Genomic DNA, 27872 nt, shown 5'->3' with positions numbered 1-27872 from the left:
CCCTTCCCGCCGGACCGCCCTCCCCGTCACGTGCCGGGAGCGCGCTCCGGGTGCACGATGATGGTGGCGGCGGCGCCCGGCGGCGGGTAGAAAATGGCGGATTTCGAGGAGCTGCGGGTGAGGAGGAAGGAGGGAGAGAGGTGTTCACGGGGGAAGATGTCGGTGCTGGGGGGCCCGCGGCATCCCCGGTGTGAGAGGGAGGGAGGGAAGGAGCGGGGCCGCCCCGAGTTCCCGGGGGTCGGGGGTGGTCTGCCCGGGGAGACCCTCCCTGGCCCTGTCCGGTTCCCCGTCTCCGCCATGTGGGYTGTGGTGCTGCTGCCGTCGAGGGGGTTCTCCCCGCTCCTCCGGACATTTTAAAGCCGTCTCGGGGCTGCCGAGCGGCCCCAGGGCTCGCATGGCTCCTGCTGGGCCCGGCGCCCCGTGCAGCTGAAGGGAGGGCGGTGAATAACCACCGGGCTGTTAAAAATGCTGATAGCTGTGGAATCTCTGGAAATCCGTGGACTGCTTTCCAACTGGGAAAGCTGTGCCTGCCCAGCGTGAAACCCAGTGCTGCTTTTCAGACCCGTTTTATCTTCGGTTCATTATCTTCCTTCCATATTGTGGTGATGGACTCTGTAGCAGATTTGTCGGAGTGGGTGTGTGCATGTGTGTCCTTTCATTTTGTTAAGGTGTGTACACAAAGAGCTGACTGCACAGTTTGTGTTTTTCCTCCTGTTCCCTGAGCAATCCCCTACTACCTTTGTGTTGAAGAAGGCTGTTGTTCTTTTACAGCATCCACACCTGCAGAAGCGGAATTCTTGGTGGGAATTCTTCGTGCAGGCCGCTCCCCCCCCACATAGACTTTGTTACGGGAGGGATAAAAGCGGATTAAATAATAGCCACTGTGAGCTGGGTTTTAGTGGAGAAAAAGAGCTGCTGGTGGTGGTGCGACCGTGAGTGGGAAATGTGCTGCAATCGCCGGAGAATTTCCCTTGCTGAGGCTTCTTTCAGCGCTGACACTGGTAGTGCAGCTGAGGAGCTCACTTACGAAAATATAGTGGAAGGAACTGGGTTTCTTTGTCTGAGGACAGCAGTGCTCTGTCTCAGTTTTAGGTTTAGGAATTGTTGTCTTTTTTTTTTTTTTTTTTTTCCCCCTTTAAAACGTGTTTTTGTTTACACATTTTCTTGCTCAGTGTCCTCACCCATACTCAGCCTTCATTCCAAGGTGTCTCAAAGGGTTYGGCTAGAGCCCCAGTATAAACTTTGTGCCAGTGGTGACTCTTCTTCCTTTATCTCTTCCTCTCCAGTTTTGAGCTGGAGCTGTGATCTGCCTCTCCTGAAGCATTGTAATCACTTATCTAGGTATCCATAAGTATTGATAGCCTCCCTCAGGGAACTGGGTACCTAAATACCTTTGAAATTATCTATGCACCTCAGCGGCTTGCCAGAAGCAATACAGGAAGTATGGAAGAAAACAGGAACTGTGTTTAAGACCAACTACTGGACTGCCCTTTCATCACTCAAAAGAAGAGATGCCACTAGTTTAAAAAAGAAAAGTCGAATTTGGTATTCCCATTCATYTTGTTTGTAAACTGGAGTGCCTATGGGATGAATCTCTTGGCCTGGAGTTTCTCTCAAGTTCAGCATGCCTCTGATAATAATTCATGGCCTGTTAGGGAAAAGTCTAGGTATGTTTTTGGCACAGAATGTAGCTGTCTGCCTCATATCTGTGAGGTTTTGGCTGAATTTTTTTTTTTTTTTCCTTTTTGCATTTGAGGATGTATTTGAATGTGCCTTCTTTAATACCAGGCACTTGGTTTTGAGGCTGGAATTTTTTTTCAGACAACCAAATCTTCCTGCTTTTGACTAAAGATGAGAGAGATTCCCCCCACCCCCAGTAGATTTCGTGAATTGACCTTTAGGTGTGATCTGAAATGGCTGCTTTATAGATTAACATACTGTTTTTATGGCAGTATTGTTTGCTGCTCTCTTGCTGATTCCAGTTTCCTGAAGTATGTCATCTCTACCTGCCTTTTAAAAGGCCACTTGGGCCATTTTGAGRGTGGAATTTGTTTTAGTAATTCGTTAAGGACTGACTAAAGGCAGGAGGTCAGAGTTCTCTTTTTAACCGTATCTTGAGGGAAACTTGCAGCAGCAGCATTTTTTTATTCCTCAGGACAAAGGATCCTTTTAATATATGTTACAAGTATCCCTGATATCCTCTGGGTCTTCACAGTAAAAGTTCTGTGGAGCTGGAACCTGAGGGTTTTAACTGAGAGGCTGTAGTGAAAGAAAACAGACTCAAAGAAGCCTGCCTTTTGGAAATTTTCAGTTTTGTTAGAGGTTTGGAAGTAACTGWAACCACAGTTGCTAGTTTTCAAGATATTGGTGAAAATGTCCATCTAAGGCTTACCCTTCCAGACCATCTGATAARTCCTCTATTAACTAGTAGTGATTATTGATTTCTGTAGATTACTGGTTTCTGGAACATTAGGGAGTGGTTGAGAAGATGAGGAGAGCACAACTGCATCTAGTTGTGAGATAYAGTTAATTTTGCGGTACCATTTCCAGAGCTGCTGTTCACACAYGTGTTTTTAAACCTGGCTCATAACCTTTACCCATAATCCCCTCTCCAGAGCAGCCCAGTAAACTTTTAAGGAATTAGACAGGCACAGGCGGATGTGGATCAGAATTAAGTTTGGTGTGGAGGCCAGAGATGACGAGTAAACAATTTTTGAACAGAATTGGCCCAGAAGTGGGAAACTAYAACTCCTTCTGAGAGCCATCTGTGAGAAAACAATTCCAGCTCCCAACAGATTCTGAACTCGCCAAGATTTAGCTTGAAGCTTGTTGCATCTCAGCAGAATGCTGCAGATAAGAGGATCAGTTACATATTATTACTTAGAGAGTATTCTTCCCCTGCGTTTCTCCTGGCGTTCTGACACTAAACTGGAAACAAATAATGTGGAGTGCATATAGTCTTAAACAGATCTCGAGACAGTGACAGCATCAATCTCGTAGTTTGTGTTTAAACAGGTTTTGAAGTAATTTGTTAGTGTCATCTTTATGGGGTAAAAAAAGAAGGCTCTTTATAGGCAAATGGCTGTGTCTGTGCCAAAATTAATTTGTGACACTAGAGATCAGTTTGATAGCCATTGTGGAGAAGAACTCACTTGATTGAGAAGAGATGGAAGTGTGYTAATATATCCTCTCTGGCAGCAGACATTGCACAAAATTTACTGGAAAATCAGGTTTATAAATGCTGGAAGCAGGTCCCACTTTTACTCTCTGCTTTTGCACACCCAGTACTAAACTCACATGATTCAAATGGGAAGAGCAATGTGGTTTGRATAGCATATTAAAATACAGAAGTTGAAGTCTTATTCTATTATGTATTGGATCACTTCATGCCAGACTTGGTGTCTTTCCACTCCTCTTGCTTTATTTTTCCAGTCTGGAAGGACAGTATAAATGACTGCCTCACATTTACCAGGTCAARCAGTGTGCTTAGTACTAAATTGCTGACAGGAAAATTCTGAGGCTATTTTCATCTGTCCTCCTCAAGCTCATTGCCATACACTGATTTTTTACATACACTTTCTGTTTTTTTATACAGAAATCAAATTCCACATTAATATCTAGGTTAAACTTAAGATGGTGGACAGAATAGATGCTGAGAAGTTGCTGGTKGTGCTGTAATGATCCTYAAGCTGCAKTTAAATTGAGCTTAAATTTTATTTRTTTAAATAAAATAAAAGCTGATAAAATACTCCTAATAACATGTGAAAATGTGCTGTCACCTTGTATCTGCACGAAATTCCTGTGTTCTCCGTATGTTCACAGTCACTACTCCAGATCKCTGAGGTTTATCAAGGCATCTTAAAAGTTTACTACATGTACAATCATTAACAGCTGATTGAATGTGCTGAGATGTAGTGATGGGGAGAGGAAGGAGATAACGTAGTTTTGGGTATTCTTAAAAGGAGGCTGCAGTGTAATTGGCCATGCTTTGTTTTGTATGTCTTAAATATTTGTGTTTGTTTAACTTAGGATTTTTGCTGTTTTTAACAGCAAAACAGCTGTTAACAGCTCTAACTTTGGAGCTAATTCCTAATTTAGGAGCCAGACTAGAGTCAGTGCAGAGGAAAATATCCAAAATACCAAGGTGGTTATGATTTGCATTGACTGTGGTTTTCTTTATAGCTGCCTTTGCTGTCCTGTACTACTGATATGGATTTCAATAGTGGCATCTTCATATTTCCCGGTGACTTGCRTTTCTTTATCTATGATTATATCAGCTTGAGAACACATTTGTCATCAGCACAGAGTCTTCAACCATCCCAAGACAAAGGTTGTTTTTCCTTACCAGCTTTGCCCATTTTCTATCCTGGTGTAAGTCAGCATGTATGCARATTTACTGCAAAAGATGTCACAAATGTACTTCTGTGCTCAATGTCCATGAAAGGGCTTAAAGTCAGGAGTGAGGATTTGTAGAACCTGTCCTTGGTGTGTCCCTTCTGTACAGAGCGTTCAGACACCTCTGACATTGTCTGGAARCTGTTGGGGCTGAAGCAGAGCTCTTGGGGCAAGCTGACCAGAAATTCTGATTAGKCTAAATTGCTCCTGCAATTAGTGTCCAGTTTGCTGCTTGAACAATACTTGCCCTAAATGCCACATTTGTTGATTCTTATTGTAGACGTTGGTCAAGAGTCAAACAGGCATTTTCAGCTACCTTTGCATTGATGTACACAGACACACACATATATGCAGATACAGTGACTGTTAGTATTTTAGGAGTGCAGAGAATCACACTGCTCTTGTTTAAAGACACGTTTGGTCCCTTACTTTGCTTTGAAACGCGTCTGCCCCTTAATTTCTGCGGCATGTCAGCATTTCCTGGGCTCTTTAACATCATCCTCCCTGGGAGATTAATGCCATTCCAGATACACCTACGGYTTAATGCTTCAGAACAGTGTTGCTGCTGATGAATCATGGTTGCTAAAGTTTAACCATAAGCAACAAAACAACCTATAAAATTTCTTATGACCTTCAAGTATGAATTTCAGGGGAAAAATATTTCTGGAATATAAAAGTGYTTGAATTAACCAGTCTGATTTCCTTCCTTAGAATTCTGTCAAACTATTCTTTGTGTTCATGGAGTTCCATTAAAACTAAAATGGATTTGGTTTTGTGTTAAAAAAGCTTTTTTTATTGGGCTGTACAGCTGTAAAGAACTTCTCTTAAGAGAAAATGGCATCTGCACAACACAGCTTGAATGTCTAATCTTAAATGAGTGATGTGAAAAGCATATTAATAACGAGGCTGCAGTCTTCTGCAATATGCTGGAAAACCAAAAGAAAATAACTCGGTAAGGGCTTGTTGGAAGCAGTATCTGCCTTGCACCATGATAATGAATATTCTCAGACATATGTTTCCATAAAAGTTGTTGATGGTAATGAATGTCCACTTTATATTTGTAAGTGGAGTAGGAAGATAGTACAGAATCAGGTTTGGTTCAGAAGGAACCTTAAAGCTTCACCCCAATGAGCCAGGACACCTTCCTCAATCTCAGGTTGTTCCAAGCCCTGTTCCTGCRCATTTACAGGGATGGGGCAGCCACAGCTGCTCTGGGCATCCTRTGCCAGGGCCTCAMCATCCTCACAGCCAAGAATTCCTTTCCAATATCCCACCTAATCCWTTCCTTTGGCAGTTTGAAGCCAYTGCCCCCTGTCCTGTCCCTCCATCCCTTTTCCCAAGTCCCTCTCCAGCTCTCMTGGAGTCCCTTTAAGCACTGCATAGTGTTGTTGTTGTTGCCTTAAAGGGAGGGTAGAATCAGCTTTAGGAAGATGTGGAAGCTATTCAAGTACTTCCTGTAAACCTCACTTTTTGCTAGTCTTTTCTCTAAAGCCTATGTAAGATTTTTGTACTGATGGACAAAGTGATGCATATTTTTTTTTTATTTTGCAAGTGTTTTTAATGTGGGTGTTAATTTAAAATTTTGATGACTGTCCTATTGAAGCTAGGCTCTGTTTTCTAKTAAAATGAAATCAGTCTTGCAACAAAGTGCTAGTTTGTGGAATTTTTGTATGAAATGTTAGCTGTGTYGAGGCGTGCCTGACTGCACATTTCACCTTGATTAACTTGCAGGAATGCACAGAAGGCAGCAGGCAGGGTACTAGATAGTATTTTGCAATACATGCTGTTTCCTTAATCTCAGTGTAAAGGATTATTTTACTCATTTGCATTGTGATTATGGMATCCAGCATCATGCTTACTGACTGCATCTGAAATAAAGGAGCTGGCATTGCTATCAAGCTTATGCAGCTATCTATAGAAGCAGGCAACGTGAAGCTTTCTGTAAATTCATGAATACCAGTATTCTCTGTTAACACAGTTCTCTTTCATGTCATAACTATAAAGCTGTTGCAGTACTTCRAGGCATTTTTAATGAATATTGAATCACTTTATTTTTGTCATTTTATTTGACTGAGAGTAAGGGGAAGTAGAAGGGGAATGCCACGTGGAAGCTAACATTCTYCATCTTGTATTGTTTTGTTGTTGAAAGAAGTTGCTGGGATGAAATTAAGGTGAAATCTGCTKTTGATGCCTTCAGAAATTTGTGCAAGCCACTCAGTGCCTTATATGACTGTTTTTGCTGGCTGCTCAGTCCGTGGTGCATTTATACACAGGGTGTTGGGGGAATACCTGTGTGAAGGCTGCTGTGTTARCTCTGATCAGAACAGCTTCTTGAAGCTAGAAGAGCCAGAAGATCCACTGGATCCAATCAGGCTATCTGGAAATGCTGCAAATCAGGGTCTGAATTACAACCTTGTCTCATCGATGATGAGGAAAGGGTGTGCCGAATGAGGTTTCTGCCATAGTATTTTAGATGGTCATTTTGATGTGCATAAATAACATAGCCTTTGAAAAGGCAGGAGCACGCTACTAACTCTTGCGTGTTGTAATGGCACAAAAATGTCATTGACTTGGACTTGGGACAACGTGTGCCCAGGTGGACAAGATGCCCGTGGTGTCCCAGCCATAGTATGGCCACAGTCCAGGGCAGTGCCTGTACCCTGTGCTGGCACTGCTGRGGYACCTCCAGCCCTGGGGACAGCTCTGGGCCCCTCAGGACAGGAGGGACATTGAGGGGYTGGAGCGTGTCCAGGGCAGGGAACGGAGCTGGGGAAGGGTCTGGAGCCCCAGGAGCRGCTGAGGGAGCTGAGGGTGGGGTGTGCAGGGCAGGGGAGGGTTGGCCTCTGCTCTCAGGTAGCAAGAGACAGGACAAGATACAACAACTAACCTCTGGTTGTTCTGGGTGAGACGGTTCAGCTGTATCTTATACTGAGAAAATTTTCTTTGATTAAGGAGGCTGTCCAGCCCTGGCACGGGTTGCCTAGGGCAGTGGTGGAGTCCCCATCTCTGGGGRGATTTAAAAACTGTATGGATGTGGYACTTGGGGACATGGGTTATGTGATGGCCTTGGTGGTGCTGGAGGAATGGTTGGACTTTATTATCTTGGGAGGCCTTTTCCAACCTAAATGATTYTGTGATTTTAAGTTCTGTTTTCATCTGACACAATTCCCTAGTCTGTCATACTGCCAAAACAATTTTCACAGTGTTAAAGAGAAAACAGGGAGCAAGCCAGGGGCACAGGGGGGATTTGACTTTTTGGTGACTGACTCAATGTTTGGGCAAAAGTTGTGTTACAACTACAGCTGTGGTCAGATATATGTTAGAGCACATAGTCAGATATATGTTAGAGTGTTAATTCTGTGTAGTGAGGACTTGGAAGATCAATTMAAAAATTGTGTTTTGAGTTGTATCCCTTCTGAAATCAATGCCCAAAGCTTTAATAAGAGTCCAGATATACTTCTGAACTGTTTTCAAAAATAYGTGTTATGATCCCAGATGTCTGCTRTTTCGTACCTTCTGTTAGTACCTCCATCTCCAGTCATCAAGTCTAGGTTTGTCATGGTGCAGCAGTACAGATTGAAGACAAGTGTTCTTTTAYCTTTAAAAATTTTACCTCCTTGTTACAGTGGAAGAGTCCCACAGAAGTAGGAAGGAAGTTGGCTAAAAGTATTCTGGACAAATGTTATACCTCTGAAACGGAGACTTGCTCACAAAAATGCAAGATCGTGCACCTCTGTGAAGTTGCTCATTAGTAGTAACGGGGCAGAAGATTGATTCCTTTTCCATAGTGGACTTTTAAATTTTTTTAATTCATGTTTTCATGAACAGAAGGATTTTAATTTTTTAACTTCATAGTTCAGTTTTCAGTCTTTTGTAACTAATCCTGATAACCAGGTAAATAGTAGTACTTGTTTTGAAAAGATCTTTGTGACATTTGTTACTAGAATGTGATCTGAAAAGGAGAGGAAGTTCTTTGTGACATCTGGAGAATCAATTATGTTGTTTCTGTATCGTATGGTATACCACAGTATATAATGTAGCTTTTTAAGAACTGTCCACCTTGCTGTGCGTTTCTTTCAGCAGCCTGATGTGCCTGTCTCTGTAAATGCATCGCTTTAACCTAGTGTGCAGAATAAAGGGAGTTCCACAATAAACTATTCAGAAACGAAGAAATAAAATAAGGAAGTGCTTAAAGTGTGTTGGAAGACAGGTGATGATACTGACTCACTTGATTTTTTTGATTTGGTTTTGTATTTCCTTCCACAAAATGGGACAGATTATTTATGGTACAGTTYGTGCTTGTGCTGTGAATTTAAGATTTTGTGTTACTATTGTTTGAATGTGGAAACAAATCATTCATTAACACAGGCGAACTCAACCTGTATCCTGGACGCTTTGTTTCTTCATTTTAAACTAACTGTACTCTTCTGTTCTGTAAGGGTGTGGGCAGTACCCATAACCAAGTAACAAGTTGTCAGATTAGATGATGAAAGATGCCGCACCATGATCCTTGAAAAGGCCTCCTTGGGGTGCTGTTGGCTCACCTGTGCTTTTTTCTTTCCYTTCTAGAATATGGTATCAAGTTTTCGTGTTTCTGAACTGCAAGTGCTGCTGGGATTTGCTGGACGTAATAAAAGTGGGCGCAAACATGACCTCCTGATGAGGGCACTGCACTTACTGAAGAGTGGCTGCAGCCCAGCAGTTCAGATCAAAATCCGAGAACTCTATAGGCGTCGGTACCCAAGGACGATTGAAGGACTGTCGGATTTATCAGCTATAAAACCTGCTGTTTTCAACTTGGACAGCAGTTCTTCTCCAGTCGAGCCTGACCTGGCTGTCTCAGGCATCCACGCACTCCCTTCGACTTCAGTCACGCCTCAGTCTCCGTCCTCGCCTGTCAGTTCTGTGCTCCTCCAAGACACTAAGCCGCACTTTGAGATGCAGCAGCCGTCCCCTCCGATCCCACCTGTTCATCCTGATGTTCAGCTGAAGAGCTTACCTTTTTATGATGTGCTCGATGTGCTCATTAAACCCACSAGTCTAGGTAAGTGTTTAATACCTCTGCAGCTTGCTTAATTCATTCAATAATTTTGCTTCTGACAATACTRAGCCCAGACTTGAATAGCTTTTTGCAACCGGGAACAAGTGAAAACTCCCTTTTCTTTTGCACCTTTACTTTTTCCTTTTCTTCACCATTTTCCCCAGAAGTACAAAGCCACACTTCAGGAAATGGTGTTCTCTGTTGTAAAAGTAATATGATTAAGACATTTATCTTCTGAATATTAAATACTAGAACAGGGTAATTCAGTTGGAAGGTAACCTACAATGATAATCCAACTGCCTGACCTAGTTAGAGAGTAATRGTTAAGGGCATTTTCCAAATTTCTCTTAAACACTGATGGCTTAGGGCATTGACTGAGTCTCTGAGAAGGCTGTTCTGGTGTTTGACCACCTTTTTGGTAACAAAATGTTTCCTAATACCTAGGCTGAACCTCCACTTTTTGGCTGAGAGATTTGGAYCCGAAGTTTCTGCCTAGTGCAAATAAGAAACAATTTTGTCAGGAGTAACAGAAATAAGATTTCAGGGTCAGTAGTTTACAAGTTGCMACAGGGTAAAGAAAACAAGTTCATTGGTTTGTTACTTAACCCATATTTCACTGCAACCAATTCTGCAAGCTCTGATATCTGGCACTGAAATAGATACTTTGTGCTGTGATGCWCAGTGTTGTGCTCAGTGAAGTTTCTCAGCCTGCAGGTTGTTGCATTACTGTATGTTATAATAGAGAGTGGACATTTGTCTACCAAATAACCTAAAGTCTGGTTCATCTTCCTCAAGTGTCTTGAACATTTTTAATTATTTGGAATTATGTTTTCTGTCTTGAAATTCAGTCAGGCTTACCTTACACATAAAAAAATGTTCCCTAGCTATTTAGTAATATGTTTAAAAAATAGTTTGCATCCTCTTGAACGTTTTAGTTTCTTAACTGATCATAAAGTCTTTTAGGCTGTGACTTGTACCTCAGTGAGGCATGTKCTGATCAATATCTGCCATCCTCCCATACTTAAAGCAAAAAACTACACTAAAAAACGTTAATTACAGTGCATGTTGTCACTTTTCTTCGTGCATAGTGACACTCACAAATTTTTTTGCCTTTGAGAGTTGAATATTTATATAACAGGTTRGAGAGAGCTAGGAGTATAGTCCACCTCACTGCTTCATGCTTTGGAAGGGATGAGTGTGGTACTCCTTTGCACTAATATAAAAGCGCAAGTGTAAGTGTAGGGTTTAATTTTAGCCCACACTGAACTAAATAAAATATTTCTGCAGTCTTTTTTACAYGTACTCAAATATTACTCTAAAATATCAAATGCCTTCTGTGGTATGTGTGCRTACGTGCACATTGCAGCTTTTTGGAATTTGAGTGTCTCTTTGAGTTTGAGGAACTTGTGTGTTTGCTGCGTCTGGGTTCCATTGCATGTTTACCTCCTTTTTGTGTGGGTTTTTTTTTCTGGGCATAGAAACAATCTCCCCTGAATGTCACAATGCACAAGGCAGTCCAACTCTTCCAAATTTGCCTCATTTAGTTGTGCTGTTTTTGCACTTGTATTTCCCACTGCTTATTTTAAATTGGACATATCTAATCTACCTTTTATTTCAGGTCAAGATTTCTAACTTTTCAAGTTTAAGGAAAGTAGGAAAGTAACGTGTGTACTGTTTACCTTAAATACTAAAATATTGCTGATTCCCATCATTAAGAGACAAGTCAGATTCTGCTGTGAACATTCTATTTATTTGGGTCTTTGTCAGGTGCTACTGAAGGGTAATTCTAAACACAAAGTCTCGTGGCTTCTCTGGTATGAGGGGTTGCGCTCCCTGTCTTCCTCCTTAAAGGTTTCATTACCTTTAGCTATTTCTGAATGTTCCAACTGTCCATTAAAAATCCCGGTGTTCATTCTCTTCCTGGAGTACCTTACAGTAGTGGTCAGCATCTCCACAGTATTCCTTTTGTCAGGTATCCAGTGTAATATTTTGTGGTGTGTTTGTTTGAAATTCCCTCCTTTGGGAGTAGGGATTATAACACAGTTTGCCAAGCTGCTTTAGTACTGAAGTGTAATGTGATATTAAACCATCTGAWTGTAGTTTAATGAGAGATTTGTTTCATTGCTTTTTTTTGTTAACAGTTACATGCAGTTCAACCACCATTTGAATATATTCCGTGRCTTGAGCCTCTATCCAGGAAAAGCTCAACTCCAGATCTTGTTTTAATCAATGACTTTAGTCACCATGGTTCAACCTCTTTTGTGTCTTTCTTTTTCTAGTGCAGAGCAGTATTCAGAGATTCCAGGAGAAGTTTTTTATCTTTGCTTTAACACCTCAGCAGGTCAGAGAAATCTGTATTTCCAGGTAAGAAGTAAGAGTGTGGCATAATGTAGGTAAACTTCTACAAGATTTCAGGAGAAAGTGTGGTGGTTTGGTTCATTATATGCATCAMTTACTCTGCAGGTGCAGAATGATAATCCTCAGTGAAGTTACACTGAGTYTATATTGTTTGGTTTTCTTCAGGAACAACTGTTCACAGATTTTGTGTGTATTTTGAGTAAATCCTACCCCGTTAAACAATTACTTGGTTCCAAATAATTGTCACTGTTTAGAGAGGTGAAAARCTTCTCTTCCCTGCATGTTTCCTGGCTAAAGGAATGGAAGCCTGCTTTTCTATTTTGTCTCAGTGTTGGTGTTGTAAACTATGAGAATTCATAAGTGCTTTTTCAGCCCTGGCAGCATCCTGCTTTATTGTTGCTATGATCTTTTGATRGAGGATCCTGATCCTTAAATCCTGTGTAAATTGGCAGTAGGTAAACAGAAATGTCACTTGTAAGGTGTTCATAGCTCAATAAAAGAAAAATAAGAGCAAAGTTTAGTGATGCTGGGGCAAGCATGTCAGTTGTTCCTGTATATGGCCACAGCATGAGTCCTGGTGTCTAAGTGGGTACTTCTCTTTTTCTTTCTTTGTCACAGGGACTTCTTGCCTGGAGGCAGAAGAGATTACACAGTCCAAGTTCAGCTAAGGTACGTTTTGTATGGTGTTCTCTGAAAACCTAATTTGCTAATGGGTRTTTGTGGGGACCCTGGAAAATGATGCCTTCTCTTTCTATGGATACAGGTTATGCCTAGCAGAGACAAGCTGCCCTCAAGAGGATAATTATCCTAATAGTCTGTGCATTAAAGTAAATGGAAAGCTGTTCCCATTGCCAGTAAGTATGTATGTATTTGTGGCTTCTTGATGATTTATGGAGTGTGTGTTTTTCTGTAATGTTACTTTGCAAAAACAGCCATGCTGTTACCACTCAGATGTCTCTAATGTTAGGAATGGGGTTTGTGTATTGGCTATGTGAGTTAGCCATTACKGCTGTTAGTTGTGTTACAGCCACTGCACACACTAATTGTGTTTAAAACCCCTACAGCAAACTTATTTAGTAAGGTCAGCTGCAAAAGCASAAGTCAAAACCAAAACAGTGTCTGCAAGCAGAAGCCTCCTCACAATTATTGGTTATTTGTGGCTCGTACCCCTCACAGTGTGTGCTGCCTCTATTTGAGACAGGTTTGAGTTCCCTCTTGTTCAGAGGGAATGACATCACCCTCTTGTATATCACTTGTACACTGGTCTGCATCTGTATGGTTAGAGTGCAGTATGTTGTGGGGATGAAGAACAGACATGTTTCAGGGTTTCTCGCATGTGCTGTTACTGGAACAGAATACTGTTGGCAGTCACATCTCACAGGTGGCTGATGTTGCAAAAATTAGTACATAGTCATAGGGTCACCTCGAGGCTTGGGTACAGACAGATAGGGAAAAGCTCTCTCATTCTCAAAATATCTTAGGTTTCTCTTCTTTCAGTAGAACAGAGAGAAACTCCTACAYAACCCTTTCAGAAATAGTTCTTGAGCCTATAAAGAGTGGAAAAAGTCATAGTACAGAGGATTTTTTCAGTAGTGAGTTTGGAAAGAAGCTGTGTGGAGAGAGAAGGTGTGAAACCTCCTTTTTAGAATGTTTGTAACCATCTCGGTGTGTCAGGTGTGTTGTCCAGTACCCTTCTTCCTCCCGCATGCAACCATGACTGCATTTTTTTTTTGCTGTGCTCTTCAGCTTCTCCCTACTTTAGTCTTCAGGTTACAAGAGGGTTTCTTTCTCATGTTTTCTAGTCAGTATTTTCTGGGAATGTTAGTTACATTCTACGTGATAACTTTGAGGGTTTTCTCTTCTGCAGATTGTCTTTCAACAACCAGCCAAAAAGAATTAGCTCTGCTGTTATCTTGTGGACATCCGTGCCAGCTGATTCTCTGTCTTTTAATATAAAAGTTTATGCCCTGCTGTGCTGTGTTCTGCTCTCCATTTTGTATGCAACAYGTCACAGTTGTAGCAGAAACTCACTTGTAGTCTTGGATTATTACTTTGCTTTAGACGTAAATCCTCTAGGTTCCTCTTGCACATGATAAGATGATCCTTTAATCTGTTCAGCCAAACTTTAGGTGAGGAAGTGAATAAATCACTATTGTCTTGCCATCTCCCTTCCCCTCCTCATTCACTGCGAGCTGAATGACAAAGTCTCAGTCTGAGTACTTCTGCAGATTTTTTGTTGATTTGGTCACTCTGTGCATCATCTGGTGATTTCTTTCTGTTGCAGGAACTTTAAGATAACTTCTTTGCCTCAAAGACCCCTACTGTCCATTGTAGTAATATTAGGTAGTTGATCAGTGATGCCAGCTTGTGTTGCCCACTTGCACAGTTCATAAGTGAACTTGTGTCTTTGCCTGGTAGGGCAGTTCTTGCCTCTGTAGATATCTGTAAATTATTCTTGGTCATCTCATTGCCTGCAGTCCTTATCAGAATCTTTGGAGAAATGCTGCCCGGTACTGCTTCATGTTAACACGATATTTCCTGTATCTATGTCGTTGGGAAAAGCCACATAAAAGGGCAGCTGTGTTTTCTCTTGATGAATTTGCTTTCTGTAGCAGATGGTACCAACCTTGAATAATGTGCGTCTTGGAAGAAACATGGAAGACTTCAAAGCCCAAATAATACTGGCAGCTGCTTGCCRCTMGAGTTGGCAGCCTGATTAAACAGTGCTGGGCCATGCTGGTTGGGAGGCAAGCAGTGTGCTCCCAGCTCTTAGAAGGGTAGGAAAGAAAGGTTCCAAATTGTTCTAGGAGTATGAAAGAGAATCTGTTCTTAAGAACAAGCTCTGTGGAGGAAAACACTTAAAACTTCGGTGAAATGAAGCATGTGCACTGCAGGGTCTGTCTCTAAAAGAAAAGGAAAAAATTGGGAAATATAAAACACTCACTCTCTCCTGAAATCATTCTTTCTTAAATGTCAAATTGGCAGCAGTGCGCATGTGTCTGCTGCTTCTGTGTTCTGGGATAAAGTACTCATGGCATACTGGGCCAGTGAGTGGAAGAGACTGTGGTGGGTTTTGTTTTTGGTTTGTTTGTTTTGTTTTTTTTTTTGTTTTTTTTTTTTTTTGTTTTTGTTGTTACTGTTTTTATTTTGGTTTTTTTTAAAAAAAAAAAAGTTATCTCCACAGTTAGCATCTTCCAAAGTAACTCCCTTTTCCAAGCACTAATCTGTGAATGTTTGTATTTCTCTGGGTAAAGATATATGTATTTTTTTTCCCAGCTAATCCTTTCTGGGTGAGTTTCTTGTGTAAAACAACGTCTTGAACTAAATAAAATGCATCAGTAAGGTCTGTGCAAGATGCAGAGCTGCTGTCTCTTACTGGCATCCTTCAGGTGCAGGATGAGATTGAGTGACTGCAGACTGGCTGTGAGTTCAGAGCAGGGATGCTCAGGGTAGCTGTGGCAGACTGGCAGATGCAGGGGGGAATAAGCTGCAGGCTTATTGCATGACAAGGGGTTTGGAACTGGATGAYCTTTAAGGTCTCTTCCAACCCAAACCACGCTGTGATTCTGTGATCTGTTTAATACCACTGGTACTCCATGTACAGCCCTTCGGGGGCCTTGGCATAGGACATGTGACACCCTGTTGCTAATGGGGCCAGGTGTAGTTGATACTAGACAAAACACTCACTGCTGAGCTCTTGGAACAAGATTTAATTGTTTCTTAATCAGTGAAGTGTTTTCAGTATATGAAACAGTGAGGTAAGTATTCATTACTTGCTCTGTTTGTCACGAAGGCTATGACCTTATGATGTTTCACTCAGTGTCAGTYGGGCATGGGAGAAAAAAGGAAAAAAACATTCACATGTCCTTTTACTCTTCCAGTGAACTTACCTGGACCCAAACTATGCTCTTTTCCACCTTTTCAGCACTTACTTAAGACAACAAATACCGCATAACTGTACTTGACTTAAGGTTAACGCTGTGAAATCTGCTCTCCAGCCTAGAGAGCCTCTAAGTTTACCTGCTTCTTACAGATCTGTGTAAAGCTAACAAGTCTGTGTCAGCAGTTTCCAAGTACAGTGGGAGTGTGGGTAACACATCAGTTGTCCTTTTTTCCTACAGGGATATGCTCCACCACCAAAAAATGGAATTGAGCAGAAGCGACCTGGGCGTCCCTTGAATATCACATCTCTAGTTCGGCTGTCGTCAGCAGTGCCAAACCAGATTTCCATTTCTTGGGCATCTGAAATTGGAAAGGTAAGCTGCATGTGTATAGAATGTGGAAAGTTGTCTAAACAATCTGTTTGAGTATTCCTGTTTCCCTATGCCTAATGTGGCTGGCAGGTGTTTTGTGTTTGGTGGCTGAMGTTATTATCAGTGCCAGGAAATTTTTGTTCTAGAACTGTGATCATTTTCAAAAACGTGTGTGAGATTCACATTCAGATGGGGAGATTTTCKTACAGGATTCACACTAGAAAGTCTGCTTTTAGGGTTTGCCTGAAATACATGTCAAAAAACCTCTTTTTGTGGTGTGAATAATTAAATTGGCCTGTAGATTTAATAAAGAAATAAAAGGACAGTGCAAGGAATTTCTGACTTCAGCCTAGGTTTAAATTGCTGTTGTAGCACCTTCTCATGGGTTGTTGGCAAGTCAAGAACCACTTCTTCCTTATCTGTGACTGGTTGTGTAAATTTGGATGCAATTACCAAAATGTTTTGTCTGTAAGTTTTTCTTGAAAATCAAATTCTCTGGACTACATGTTTCAAAGAGACTCTAGTATACATTTTTATATTAAAATTTTAAAAATAATTTGGATTGAAAGCTATRGTTCAAATAATAAATGAAGGGCAGTTCTAATATCAAAGGATGATCTTCTAGAACAGGAATGGAGAGAGATCTGAGCCCTTGCTTCCCAATCAAAACASAGAATCTTAAAATGGTTACAGTCCTGTGTGTGGTCTTGGCCTCGTGCTCATGCCTGCTTGCTTTCTTCTTTGTATTGCCAAAACATACTCTGATGGAAGCAGATTGACTTGGAATGCCTTGGACATTACCCTGAGAGGTAATGTTTCTTGATTTAATGTTGGGGCCAGAATTAGCTGCTTTTCATCCTCAAGGTGAGACCCTAGGGAACAGCATAGGGTGTCACGTAAGGGCTTGTTGACRTGGACTGGGCTGATACTGGAGGGCTGCTCAGCCAAGGGGGCATAAACCCCTCAGAGTTGGGCAGACTTGAGCCTGGAGAATCCTCTCTGTAGGCAGTGGGTGGCCATTCTTTAAAGAAAACACAAAAATCTGTTTTCTTAGTGATTTCATATGCAATTAGAACACTTTATCTGCTGCCCTAGGTAAGAGCTAGTTTTCCTATAAGTGGCAAAGGAGGAGCAGGGCTGTAGAAGTTGTTTGAAGTTCCTGTGCAGTACCCAGGCAGTGTAGGAGCCATAGGAAGGTGCCTGGAAGGGGGTGGAAATAAGAGGTCACGGGTTGTTCTTGTTACACGGATGGAACCATTATTATCCTGCAGCACTGGGGCTTGCAGACTTTTCATTAGTGACCTAGAAGAGGGAGTGAGCACTGAACAAAAGAAGCTGACAAGTGGTGTGAGTTAGGGAGGAGTAGAAAATGCTGGAGAACAGAAGGGGCCAGGCTCAGCAGAATGAACGTGGTGTAAAAAGGCTGGGCTTAGAAGTACAGATCAAGCTAAAGAAAAGGTACAAAGAAACTGGGGCAGCTCTGTGCCATCTGAAGGTGTTATTTGTACCATAAAGGTCATTTATCTTTTGTCTCATGATCCTTTGAGCTCCCCATTGACGCCTGAAAAAAGGGAAGGATTAAGGAGATGAATGTGAGAAGTTCTTTAAAGACTACATGTATGAAATGTGTTACATAAAAGTGATCTTTCAAAAAAAGAAACACAGACTGCCTCTTGGTTGGGAATTTTTTCTCGGTTCAGTCATAACTGGAGTAGGATAATTTGACTTGATTGGTTAGAGAATTTTGGCAGTGTTAGATTTCAAGGGAATTGAAATGGTTTGTCAATGCTTTTAATAATGATTAAGCAAAAAGTCACTCTTCTGGTTTTACTGTGCTATAACTAATGTAAATAGTCATCTGTAGTGGGAGTACTGTATGAAATCAACATTTAATCTTTAATCCTTCTTTTTGTAGAATTACTCCATGTCTGTGTATCTGGTTCGCCAGCTCACCTCAGCTATGCTCTTGCAGAGGTTAAAAATGAAAGGTATCAGAAACCCTGATCATTCCAGAGCACTAAGTAAGTAATTAACTTGCCTATCTGTACTTTTGGAGGGTGGTTAGTGGCTCTTTAAAAGTAGAACAGGTAATTTTTCCCAAAATACATCAGATCTCRTCTGGAAATCCATGCCTAGGGTTTCATAGGTTCCTTTGGCTATTGGTGATGCATCACGCTCTTTTTCAGTGAGGGTTTTTACAGAGCATACCCAGAGATCCCAATTGAAATGTCCTTGTGGGAATGCCACAAGCACCCCTTATCGTGCTGGCCTRTGAGGTGCAGCTAGATATCCTAAGTTCTCTTCACTTGCACCGCACACACTCTCTGATAATTGTTTTATTTACCRCTTCATGTGTTGGGTTGTTTGCTCTGCTAAGCACATGGGTGTTACTGCATCTGCAGTCAGACAACATCAGGTAATGTTGTGATGCAGTTTGCCAGTTGCTTATAAGTAGTGCCACTGTTGTTTGATTGTGAATTACTTTCCTAGATGCTTCATTTTTTTAGATAGCTGAAAGAAAAGTGCATGTACTGCTGAATCAAGGTTAGCATTTGAAATAATGATCTCTGTGTATAACTTATTTTACTAGTTAAAGAAAAACTMACTGCAGATCCTGATAGTGAGATTGCCACAACCAGTCTGCGGGTTTCTCTGATGTGTCCTGTAAGTACCGTCTGGAATCTTCCAGATACAGATTCTTATTTTCATTAGGGCAGAATTGATCTGGTTTCCAGAGGCCTTGCTTTAGAAACCTCACTGGCTTTATATTTTATATTAATGAGTCAYGATAAAATACTGGGGAGAAGCATGCATCTACAAGCACCTGGTGGTAGCAGCAGTCACCCAGCTGTGGTTTAGGACTGTGAATGCCTTAGTTGTGATGCACTGAGTCAAGCTGCTGCTTGTGTACTGTGAAGCCTGTGTAAGGATTAATCTCCTATATTGAGGTGCTGAGGCTAATCAGGCAGGCTGACAGCATAAATAAAGAATACAGTGATAAGTTAAACCTCTTATCTCSTCATCTTGGTGGCTTTGCTTATACTGCACTTAGAGTAGCAAACAAAAATAGTTGATGACCTTATAACCAGGTAATGCTGCCTTGGGGGTTCTCTTCCCAGGTAGCAATTGGTCACAAGATCTTGAGTGTAACAAGCCTCAGGAAAACACCTCAGGAAAACACCTGAAATGCTTGGTTATAGGAAAATTATAGAAGTGGCTACTTGAATAGATTGTTTAATAAAAAWGTAATCCCATAAATAACATTGTTGTAGGTCCATCAGAAATGTTCCTGCCTGTTCTGAGCATGGTGAAGCCTTGGAGAAGGGCTTAATTTTTCTTTTAAGAGCACAGTGGCTGCTGTGATGGGGTGGATTTGCTTGCAGTACCCTTAGACCATGGCACTTCTGTAGTGAGGAGGAAGAGTTGTTTCACTAAATGCCTCTGGATTCATTGTTAATCATTCAGGCCTGTTTCTCTGTCTGCTTTTCTGACACCCTTTATATGCATCTCCTGCAGCTGGGGAAAATGAGACTGACAATCCCGTGCCGGGCTGTGACTTGCACACACCTGCAGTGTTTTGATGCTGCTCTGTATCTTCAAATGAATGAAAAGAAGCCTACCTGGATCTGCCCTGTCTGTGACAAAAAGGCAGCTTACGAGAGCCTAATTCTAGATGGGTAAGAGACTGGATTTGCAGATGACACAGTTACTTAAAATTTTTCTTTAGGTACTCCATAGCTACTTTTGTGACTTGAGGTTTAGCCATTTCCTACTATTTTTTGTCAAAATACTTGAAACTGGAGGAACCCTTAGACTCTGTTAGTTTCTCTTCCCGTGTAATGAACTGTGTAAGTTTATCTCCTAACTGCACCATCAAACTCTTGAGTCTCAGTATATTTCCTCTGGAGAAACCTGAATGTGATGTCTAAGGATAGGTCTTCCTTTGACTTGTCCCCATCCCTGAAAGGTGTTAACTTCAAAACGTAACTTAACTCATGCAGTTGTCTGACGGGGTTCAGGTGATTCTGATTTCTGCTTCTGTAGGGAGATTTGTAAACTGCAGTAGTGTTGGAGTGAACTATGGATATGTTGGGACAATCTTACTTTCTGATATCTGCATAGGCTGTAATTTCAGGCTTTCAGGGAAAGAGAGCTAGGGAGAGAGTAGATAAAGTGTGTAGAAGGTGATCATAGTTATATTTTTTACTGTGTCTCCTTTTCAGTCTAGAATGAAAATTTGACTTAGAATCAAAACGGAAACTTTATTTTTTCAGCCTCTTTATGGAAATCCTTAATGAATGTTCTGATGTGGATGAGATCAAATTCCAAGAAGATGGCTCCTGGTGCCCCATGAGGCCAAAGAAGGAAGCTGTGAAAGTGTCGAGTCCACAGTGCACCAAAATAGAAAGTATGTACATCTGGGTACTGATTGCAAACCAGCAAACAGTCTTGGAGATTTCTTTGTAGCTTGGATAATGCATGTGGATGTTASTGTTTGTTTTGTGGAGGGCTTACTGTGTCTAACCTTCTTGTAATTTAAACTAAAAAAGAAATGGCTGTGACTCTAAGAGTTCATTTTTGGTCTTTGTCTTTGCTCTTTATAACAGCAGTTAAGAAAATAAAAGGTTGCTTTTGTTTTACATCCTCAAAATGATGAAAACAAAAGTTTGTTCTTTAATAGTCTCAATGTGACACAGAAGAGCCATAAAGCAGTTACTGGGGCATAGCATTCTTTGTAATAGTCAGGAAAGTGATCTATTATACAGGATCTGAGTTCCTGGTTCTCTTGCAAATAGAAACTGCTGACGTCACTTGCTTTTGGGGGAACAATGATGTTTTATTTTCTTCTTCAGGTTCCAGTGTTGTTAGCAAACCATGTTCCGTGACAGTGGCCAGTGAGGTAAACAAGAAGAAGGTTGATGTTATCGACTTGACAATAGAAAGCTCTTCTGATGAAGAAGAAGATCCTCCCGCCAAAAGGAAGTGCATATTTATGTCTGAAATACACGGAAGCCCAACCAAAGGGTTTGTCAATTTTAAAGTTAGTTGTTATTCTGTAATGCCTCAGCTAAACTGATCTGTAGAGAAATGAACTTGGAATCCAGCTCTGCACTTGCAGGGGGGAGTGTCTAGGCCTCTCCTTGTAGAAGGTTGTGTTGATACAGTAACTCTGTACAGACAAAACACTATTAAATAGTTTTGCACCTCACAAAAGACTTGCRCTGACTGTTGCTGTGTTTGCAGGGGCATTTCTCCAAAGAAAAGGAAGCTGACTAAGCTAATGGGCAGTGTTCTCTTGAGAAAAGTAGATTATGCCAAGTGGAGAAACTTTATGCATTCTTGCTGAGTTAGTGTCATCTTAAAGGCTTTTCCCTTGTTGTCTGCTATACCCTCTGTCTACTCTGCTCTGGTGCCCAGGGAAYGAGGCTGTGTTGTGTGTTTCATCCATCCTGTCGGTCTTGGAAGGAAGTCACTTTGTTGTTTTGAATCAAGATGAGCTTTTCCTCCATCTCTCTGTWAAATTCTGGAATGTCTTGGATGCTGTTGTTGGCTCTGGTTATCAGTCAGTCCTGCACCTTGATTAGCACAACCAATGACTTCTGCAGTCCTCTGGCAACTGCTCCATCTTTGTAGTCAGGCCTGATGTCAGCACTGGGCTTGACCAGCTTCTCTGCTGCTGTGCCACCTTTTGTCTGTCCTGATCTGTGCACCTCAGCTCAGGTGCTGCTTGTGGCTTCCATAATGTTCCTGCTCTTGACCCGTGGGGCACTCCAGACCAGCAGGGAGTGAGGGCACTGGTCAGGCACTCACTGCTCCAGCTCTAGTAATGACTGATCAGTTAGTGTTGCTGCACGCATGAGGTGTGTGTCTGTGTCTCTCTGTGTAGTGGTGTACGTCTTGTACTAAAATAATAGTAATAAACCCAATCCCCTTCTGTTTTGAAGGTTCCCCTTCTGTTTCAGAAGTAATGAGCAGGTGTGCTGAGTCYCTAGTCCACAGGAATATGTGTGTGGTCCTTGGTGAGCAAATAGTTGGTCATCTTCAACCACTTTCAGCAGTGATACTGAAATGCTGTTGCTTTTTTGTGAGAATTGTGGAGGAGTCCTTCTGCAAGAGACTTCCTTAATTTTMCAAGAAAATATAGCTACAAATACATCTCTTAATGAAGTTTGAGAAGGCACCAAGACATCCTTCCGTGCTCCTATGTTTGAGATGGCTACCTGCAACCGTAATTGTAGGAGGACTGACTTACTTTGTCTCTCTCTGACCCTTATATTTTCCTTGCTTTTTGGGTATGGATTTGCCATSTTTTCATTCTTCAAATCCAAGTTAAAGCCAGGCTTTTGTGGTGTACCTTATTTCCTTTTAAACAGTGTTGTCTGAATGCTAGTTTTGGGAAAGCTGGGTCATCTTCTTTGAGTCAGCAACAGTGCAGGCTGAAGTATGAGAGGCGCCTGAGAAGGGAGCTGAAATCCAAGCTTCTGTCAATAGTAGCTTACAGTAGGAGTCTGGGGAGGAAGGTGAGTGGATAACACTGGCTGGAGGAAGCAATGTGGAGTATCTGAGAGTAGAATTCTGTGTGTTTCCACTTGACTTGGTGTTTAGTATAGCATGTGGCTGGTCCTGAGCACCTGTGGTGGTGTTTGCAGCAATGCTGCCAAGAGGCTGGGCAGCATGAAGGGAAGCAGAAGGGTTGTAGTACACTCCTAGAGGCCTGAACTAGAGGCTGTGAGTAAAGGTAGGTTTATATGTAATTCCCACGTGTGTGATCTCCGTCATCCTGTGGGGATACGGTCAGTAATGCCCTTGGTATAACAGGTGGGCACCGAGCAGCAGTTCTGTGGAGAAATCGAACGGAGTGTTTTCCTCCTGACTCTGGTCACCTGCACATCCCTCCATGGGTGCTCACAGACACCCATTTCTKTCTTTGTTGCCAATGACTCCAGCACTGTACTTTGTTTTAATGCCAACTTGCTCTTGTGTCACAGCTGCTGTTGACAGCCAAGATACGGTCATGTTATTATGAAGACTGTTATGAAAAAGGAAATTAGAGTGGAGTACTGTGTAGTGAGTAGCCACACTATAGTCGTGTTGTCACACAGTAACTTGTGAATGAGAGTGCACAGCAGTGCATGGTTTCCCTTSTGCAACTAACGGCCAGGTTGTTTGTAATTTCCCATGCTGTTTGAAACAGGGTTCTCATGTATCAGCCATCTACTGCCAGAGTGCCCAGCGTGACGACCGTTGATGCTGCTGCTATTCCTCCTTCATTAACAGACTACCCAGTACCATTCCATCACCCACCAATTTCCAGTATTTCATCAGATTTGCCAGGTAAGTGCTGGGTGTTTTTCACGTGTGTTCTGACAGCAGTATTAATTTACGGGGTGGGTAAAAATAATTGATTAACTCTTTGTTTTGGTTTGTTTTTGTTTTTTTAATGGAACAAGTCTATATTCAGTATTGCATTGATGTGATGTCTAGACAAGCCCAGTGCAGGCTGTCTGCCMAGTTTCTGATTGCATTTTGCAACAGTGATGTGACAAACATTGCTTTTGGGGTACAGATTGGCACTTGGGCACGGCAGCCAGAAGCTGCTCTTGCCATGCTCAGACTTTGTGTTAACATCCAGTGGTTATGTGTTGTAGATGCAAGGGAGAGTAGTTGCTTGTTTTAGTTACTAGAGGTATGAGGGTGCTGACTCATCCCAGCCCTCAGTGTAGTTACTCTGCTAGCTGATTGTAGTGGTGCTCTGTCTAGACTGTATGAAAAAGGTTAAGGTGAGCTACAATCTGTGAGCTGACCTCTATTGACTTTCTTTACCTAGACATACCCTAAATGCCTATGATGTATTCTTCAACACTGCTGCTAAATATCAGACAAAAGGTGGGGATACTGATTGTTTTCTATCCTGGCTCCTTGAAAAGAACACTGTATATAGGGACTCTGGGGGTTCTCTTGGCTGGCTGTAACAAACCCACAGCCCAGGAAGTGGTGACTTGTGGTGACAGGTGTCACTTTGGCCTCCTGTACTTCCCCTTTCCCTGCTCCATTGCCTGTCTCCATTCCTCCCCTGCAACACCTCTGGGTTTTTTCCTCTTCTTTCAGCACCAGTTTGGCAATGAGATGGATATCATTCCCCTTGTTTCTCTGTCCATTTTTGGCTCCCTTACTGCTCCCTCCCTCCACTTCTCCCTTGTTAAGAAATCAGTTGTCTTCCCAAATTGGGTAAGAAAATAAGCTGAGAGAATGGGAGTCTAGAACTGTTGTCCAGCTCTTATCAACCGAAGTTCTAGAACTTGTATAGACAAAAGAAGTTGTCAGTTSTGTAAATGCAGCTGACATTTAAAATCTCCTTCAATATTTTTCTCTAATGGAGGATGGGAGATGTCACTGGCCAGAAGAGTTTTGGAGGTGAGGGGAGAGGGAGGGAGTATACCATTTCTTTCTGTTGACATAGCAAACACAAGGCCAATATTAAGAAACAAAATGAAAAATGTGGTAATTTCTCATTGGTTTCATAATTCTAAACATCTTGCCCTAAATGCTTACACGCTAATGGTGTTTTAAGATGGACACTAGTTGTCACTGCTCTTAGAGGATATACCTTGAACTACTTGTAGTTTCCTCTTCTTCATTCCTTTTATTTGTCTAGACACAAAACGGGGATGATATTAGAAATGTTTCCTTATTGGCTGCCCGTGGGTGGAGGAAGAGACCTGCTGCTTGTTTTTGGACTTGTGCATGTTGTGACTTTACTTCATTCCAGCATCTTTAATGTGATGACACTCTTCATGTCCCAGTTTGGCCAAGTCAGGTACAATATGCAGTGAAACTTGCATTGTGAACCAACAGCTCCAAATGGCAACCTCCATCTAAGCAACCACATTGAACCACCCTGCAATATCCAGTGAATAATACATCATTATGTCATCCTCATTCTTAAAAAGAGCCACTTGTACTAGATAACTCGTTTTGCTGCTGCCTGAAGTAGTCGTTGAGAGTGGTGTCACAGTGGTATATTCCATTTAGAAACTCTGTATGAATTACAAAATCTTTTCTACAACCACAAAAAATCCTTGCATTTGTTGTGTATTAATAAAAGAGAGACTTGTCAATTTATTATCTTTCTCTTCTTCCTAGGTCTGGATTTTCTTTCGCTAATCCCAGTTGATTCACAGGTATGTTTCTGAACTTTTTTCTATGGTGTTAATATCCAGGTCTAATTTTTGTGACAGTGGTGCTCCACTAATTATCAGGGTGCCTCATCCAAACTGTGTTTGCAGTTCCCTGGCTTAGACCTAACCACAGACTGGGAAAACCTGTTTTCCCAGCAAGAGCTGGTAACAAAGATGTATTAAGGAAGATTCAATTTAGCCTTTCTATGATGAATCCAGGCCTGGAAACTCATTCTTTACTGGTAGTTGCCWTTCTAAAATACATACAAATACATGCTCAGCACTAACKWRAATAYACCCAGMGTGGTGAGGCTCTGGCACAGGGTGCCCAGAGCAGCTGTGGTTGCCCCTGAATCCCTGGCAATGCCCAAGKCTAGGTTGGACAGGGCTTGAAGCARCCTGAGATATGGGCAGGGACACTTGCCACTAGAAAAGGGATGGGATGAGATGGGCTTTAAGGTCCCCTTCCAGCCCAAACCATTCTGAGAACAAAAATGGGGAGGGTGAGAGAGGAGGGCTGGTGGCTGCCATCCCCTCTTGATTAYGCACTGATTGGCAGAACTCTGGTTCTCGCTGTGCATGGAAATGTGTGTGGTGCTTGTTGTGTGGGGAAGATGTATCTTCAGAGCATACATTTCCCTCGTGCAGTTAGTCTCTTCACTCTTCATTGTTTGTTTCAAGCAGTACTGTCCTCCTATGTTTTTGGATAGTCTCACCTCAACCTTAACAAGCAGCACGCCTGGCAGCATCATCACCTCCACCAGCCACCACGAGAGCAGCACGCACGTTAGCTCCTCCGGCCGGGCCGAGGCCGGCGTCATCACCAGCAGCGGCGGCGGCAGTGCCCCCGACATCATCTCCCTGGACTGACCCTCAGGGCAGCACGGGACCCCCAGGCACTGCACACAGCTGCTGCTGCTCCTCCTCCTTTCTCCCCACCAGAATTCCACCATCTCRCAGCTCACGCTGATGTTTATTGAAAGGATTTGCCTTCTGGCAGAGTGGGGTGAATTTATCGATGCTAGGAACACAAGTGATAGGATAATTTTTGTTGTTTTTTTTTTCGTGCCTGCTCATTGTATAGCTGGTATAGAAATGGCCCGTTTGAGAGCACTTGTTCTTGTTTTTTGTTTGTTCTGGGGATACTGACTTTCTGTTGCTGCGTGGATTCCTTAAGTGGTTTTCAATTTTGTTGTAAAACACAGCAATAATGTAAAAAAAAAAAAAAAAAAGATTTTTTTTTTTTTAAATAAAGAAAAGCACTTACTCTCGGACAGCAATTAGGACAAAGGTGCAGAAGTGTAAGAATTAGTGAATTTTTAATATTTTCACTGGGGCCTGTAATAGCTTCATTCTCTTAATGAAGTTTTTGAAATAGCCATGACGTGCGTTATATGTCTTGTTCCCCACCTCCCCCTTACCTGGGGACATACAGGAAGCCTCTAATATATGGAGTTGTTTGGGGGTTTTTTTCCTAGTTTCTTGTTTTTCAGAAATGCAACAAGAACCTAAGCTGTGACCTCTTCCTCTTTATGTTCTTTTTGCTAGGAAGGGGACAAACTATCTATGCAAACCCTCCATCACACAGTCTCTGTGCTGCCATGTTACAATTGGGACACGTCGCCACCACCAAAAACTCCCAATACACAGTTGAGTGTACAGCTGCTTTCTGTGGCAGCTATGAGGAGAAAATGGGAATTACATTCTCYAGTCAGGAGTATTTTCTCGGATTTCTTGATCATAGTTTCTGTCTCTTCAGTAGCTGCTGTATTCCACATGGGAGGGAGGCTTGGCTTTTTTGAAGATAGAAGCCATTGCTGCACAGTGTCCCCGCCTAATTTTGAATTGTGTGTTTAGGGCTTAAAGATGCTTTGCCCCTCATTTCTTGGCCCTCTGATTGTTGCTTTTCTAATTCAAAGGGAACAAGGTCCCTCTGTTTTACTCCTCTGATGCCTGTGCTGCTTTGTTGGTGTGTCCGCAATGTCGGTCCCCACACACCTTTGGGGATAACCTCAGCAGTACTGTACATGGAAGAGGTTACAGAATAGGAAAGATTCATTTCCATAGAGCTGGAATAATGGTATTGTCTATGTATGCTGAAATAACAGCTTTTCCAAGTGTTGTGTTTCTGTTGAAGTAACTGTATYTGAGATGATTCCTTCCCTAATGACCAGATCCCACCTTTTTTGCTAATTTTGTGTTCCCTTTTTTCTTGTACCTTTAGTTGGATGTCTGGTGCTTTTTGCCTTCCATTACTGTTACAGTATTTGAACCAAGTACATGGATGAGAAATATTGAAACAGGATGTTTTGTAACTCTTGTCTGCCCTGTACCTCCACCTTTAATGCTGCATTACTGTTCCTTATTGCCTTTTTGTATGAATTTTCACAGCAGTCTTGAGTTCACATGTTGGTCTTAATAGTGCATCCAGTCTTTCTTTYTCTTACCTGTTTAATATTTTGTACCTGTTAAGGTTCAGTTTATAGCATGATTTATTTCCAATAAAACCATGCTTTTCATGAAGTTTTTCCTGATGGCCTGCAGCAGATCAGTGCTTTCTGCATCACCATTGCACGCTGACTCGACCTATAAGTAGAGTGTGGAAAGAGGTTCCGGAGTACTTCTGAATAAAAGATTYAAAACTGG

The 27872-nt window shown here is 42.0% G+C and overlaps 1 protein-coding gene across 6 annotated transcripts; it reads left to right on the top strand.

The window, feature by feature from the left end:
- Window positions 1–21: 21 nt before the first annotated feature.
- PIAS2 (protein inhibitor of activated STAT 2) lies at window positions 22–27872 on the top strand. Of its 6 annotated transcripts, none has more exons than XR_008965444.1 (15): window positions 22–117; window positions 8965–9439; window positions 11716–11800; window positions 12413–12463; window positions 12558–12648; window positions 15916–16050; window positions 17963–18068; window positions 18638–18711; window positions 19564–19724; window positions 20322–20455; window positions 20901–21072; window positions 23243–23382; window positions 23876–23934; window positions 25192–25229; window positions 25937–25953. XR_008965444.1 is itself a non-coding variant. In XM_057367802.1 (14 exons), exons 1-14 carry the CDS (start codon window positions 94–96, stop codon window positions 26094–26096), a joined length of 1872 nt encoding a protein of 623 aa, XP_057223785.1. In that variant the 5' UTR covers window positions 22–93; the 3' UTR covers window positions 26097–27872. The 6 variants fall into 6 exon arrangements, 4 of the variants coding, with proteins under 4 accessions (XP_057223785.1, XP_057223784.1, XP_057223786.1 ...); XR_008965443.1 differs by lacking the exon at window positions 25937–25953 and adding an exon at window positions 25911–25927; XM_057367802.1 differs by lacking the exon at window positions 23876–23934 and having other exon boundaries at window positions 25911–27872.

Source organism: Malurus melanocephalus, unplaced genomic scaffold, assembly GCF_030028575.1.
Source record: "Malurus melanocephalus ecotype Western Australia unplaced genomic scaffold, MMel_1.1 scaffold_85, whole genome shotgun sequence".
Lineage (NCBI taxonomy): Eukaryota > Metazoa > Chordata > Aves > Passeriformes > Maluridae > Malurus > Malurus melanocephalus.
This window is presented reverse-complemented; position numbering and strand designations above follow the sequence as displayed.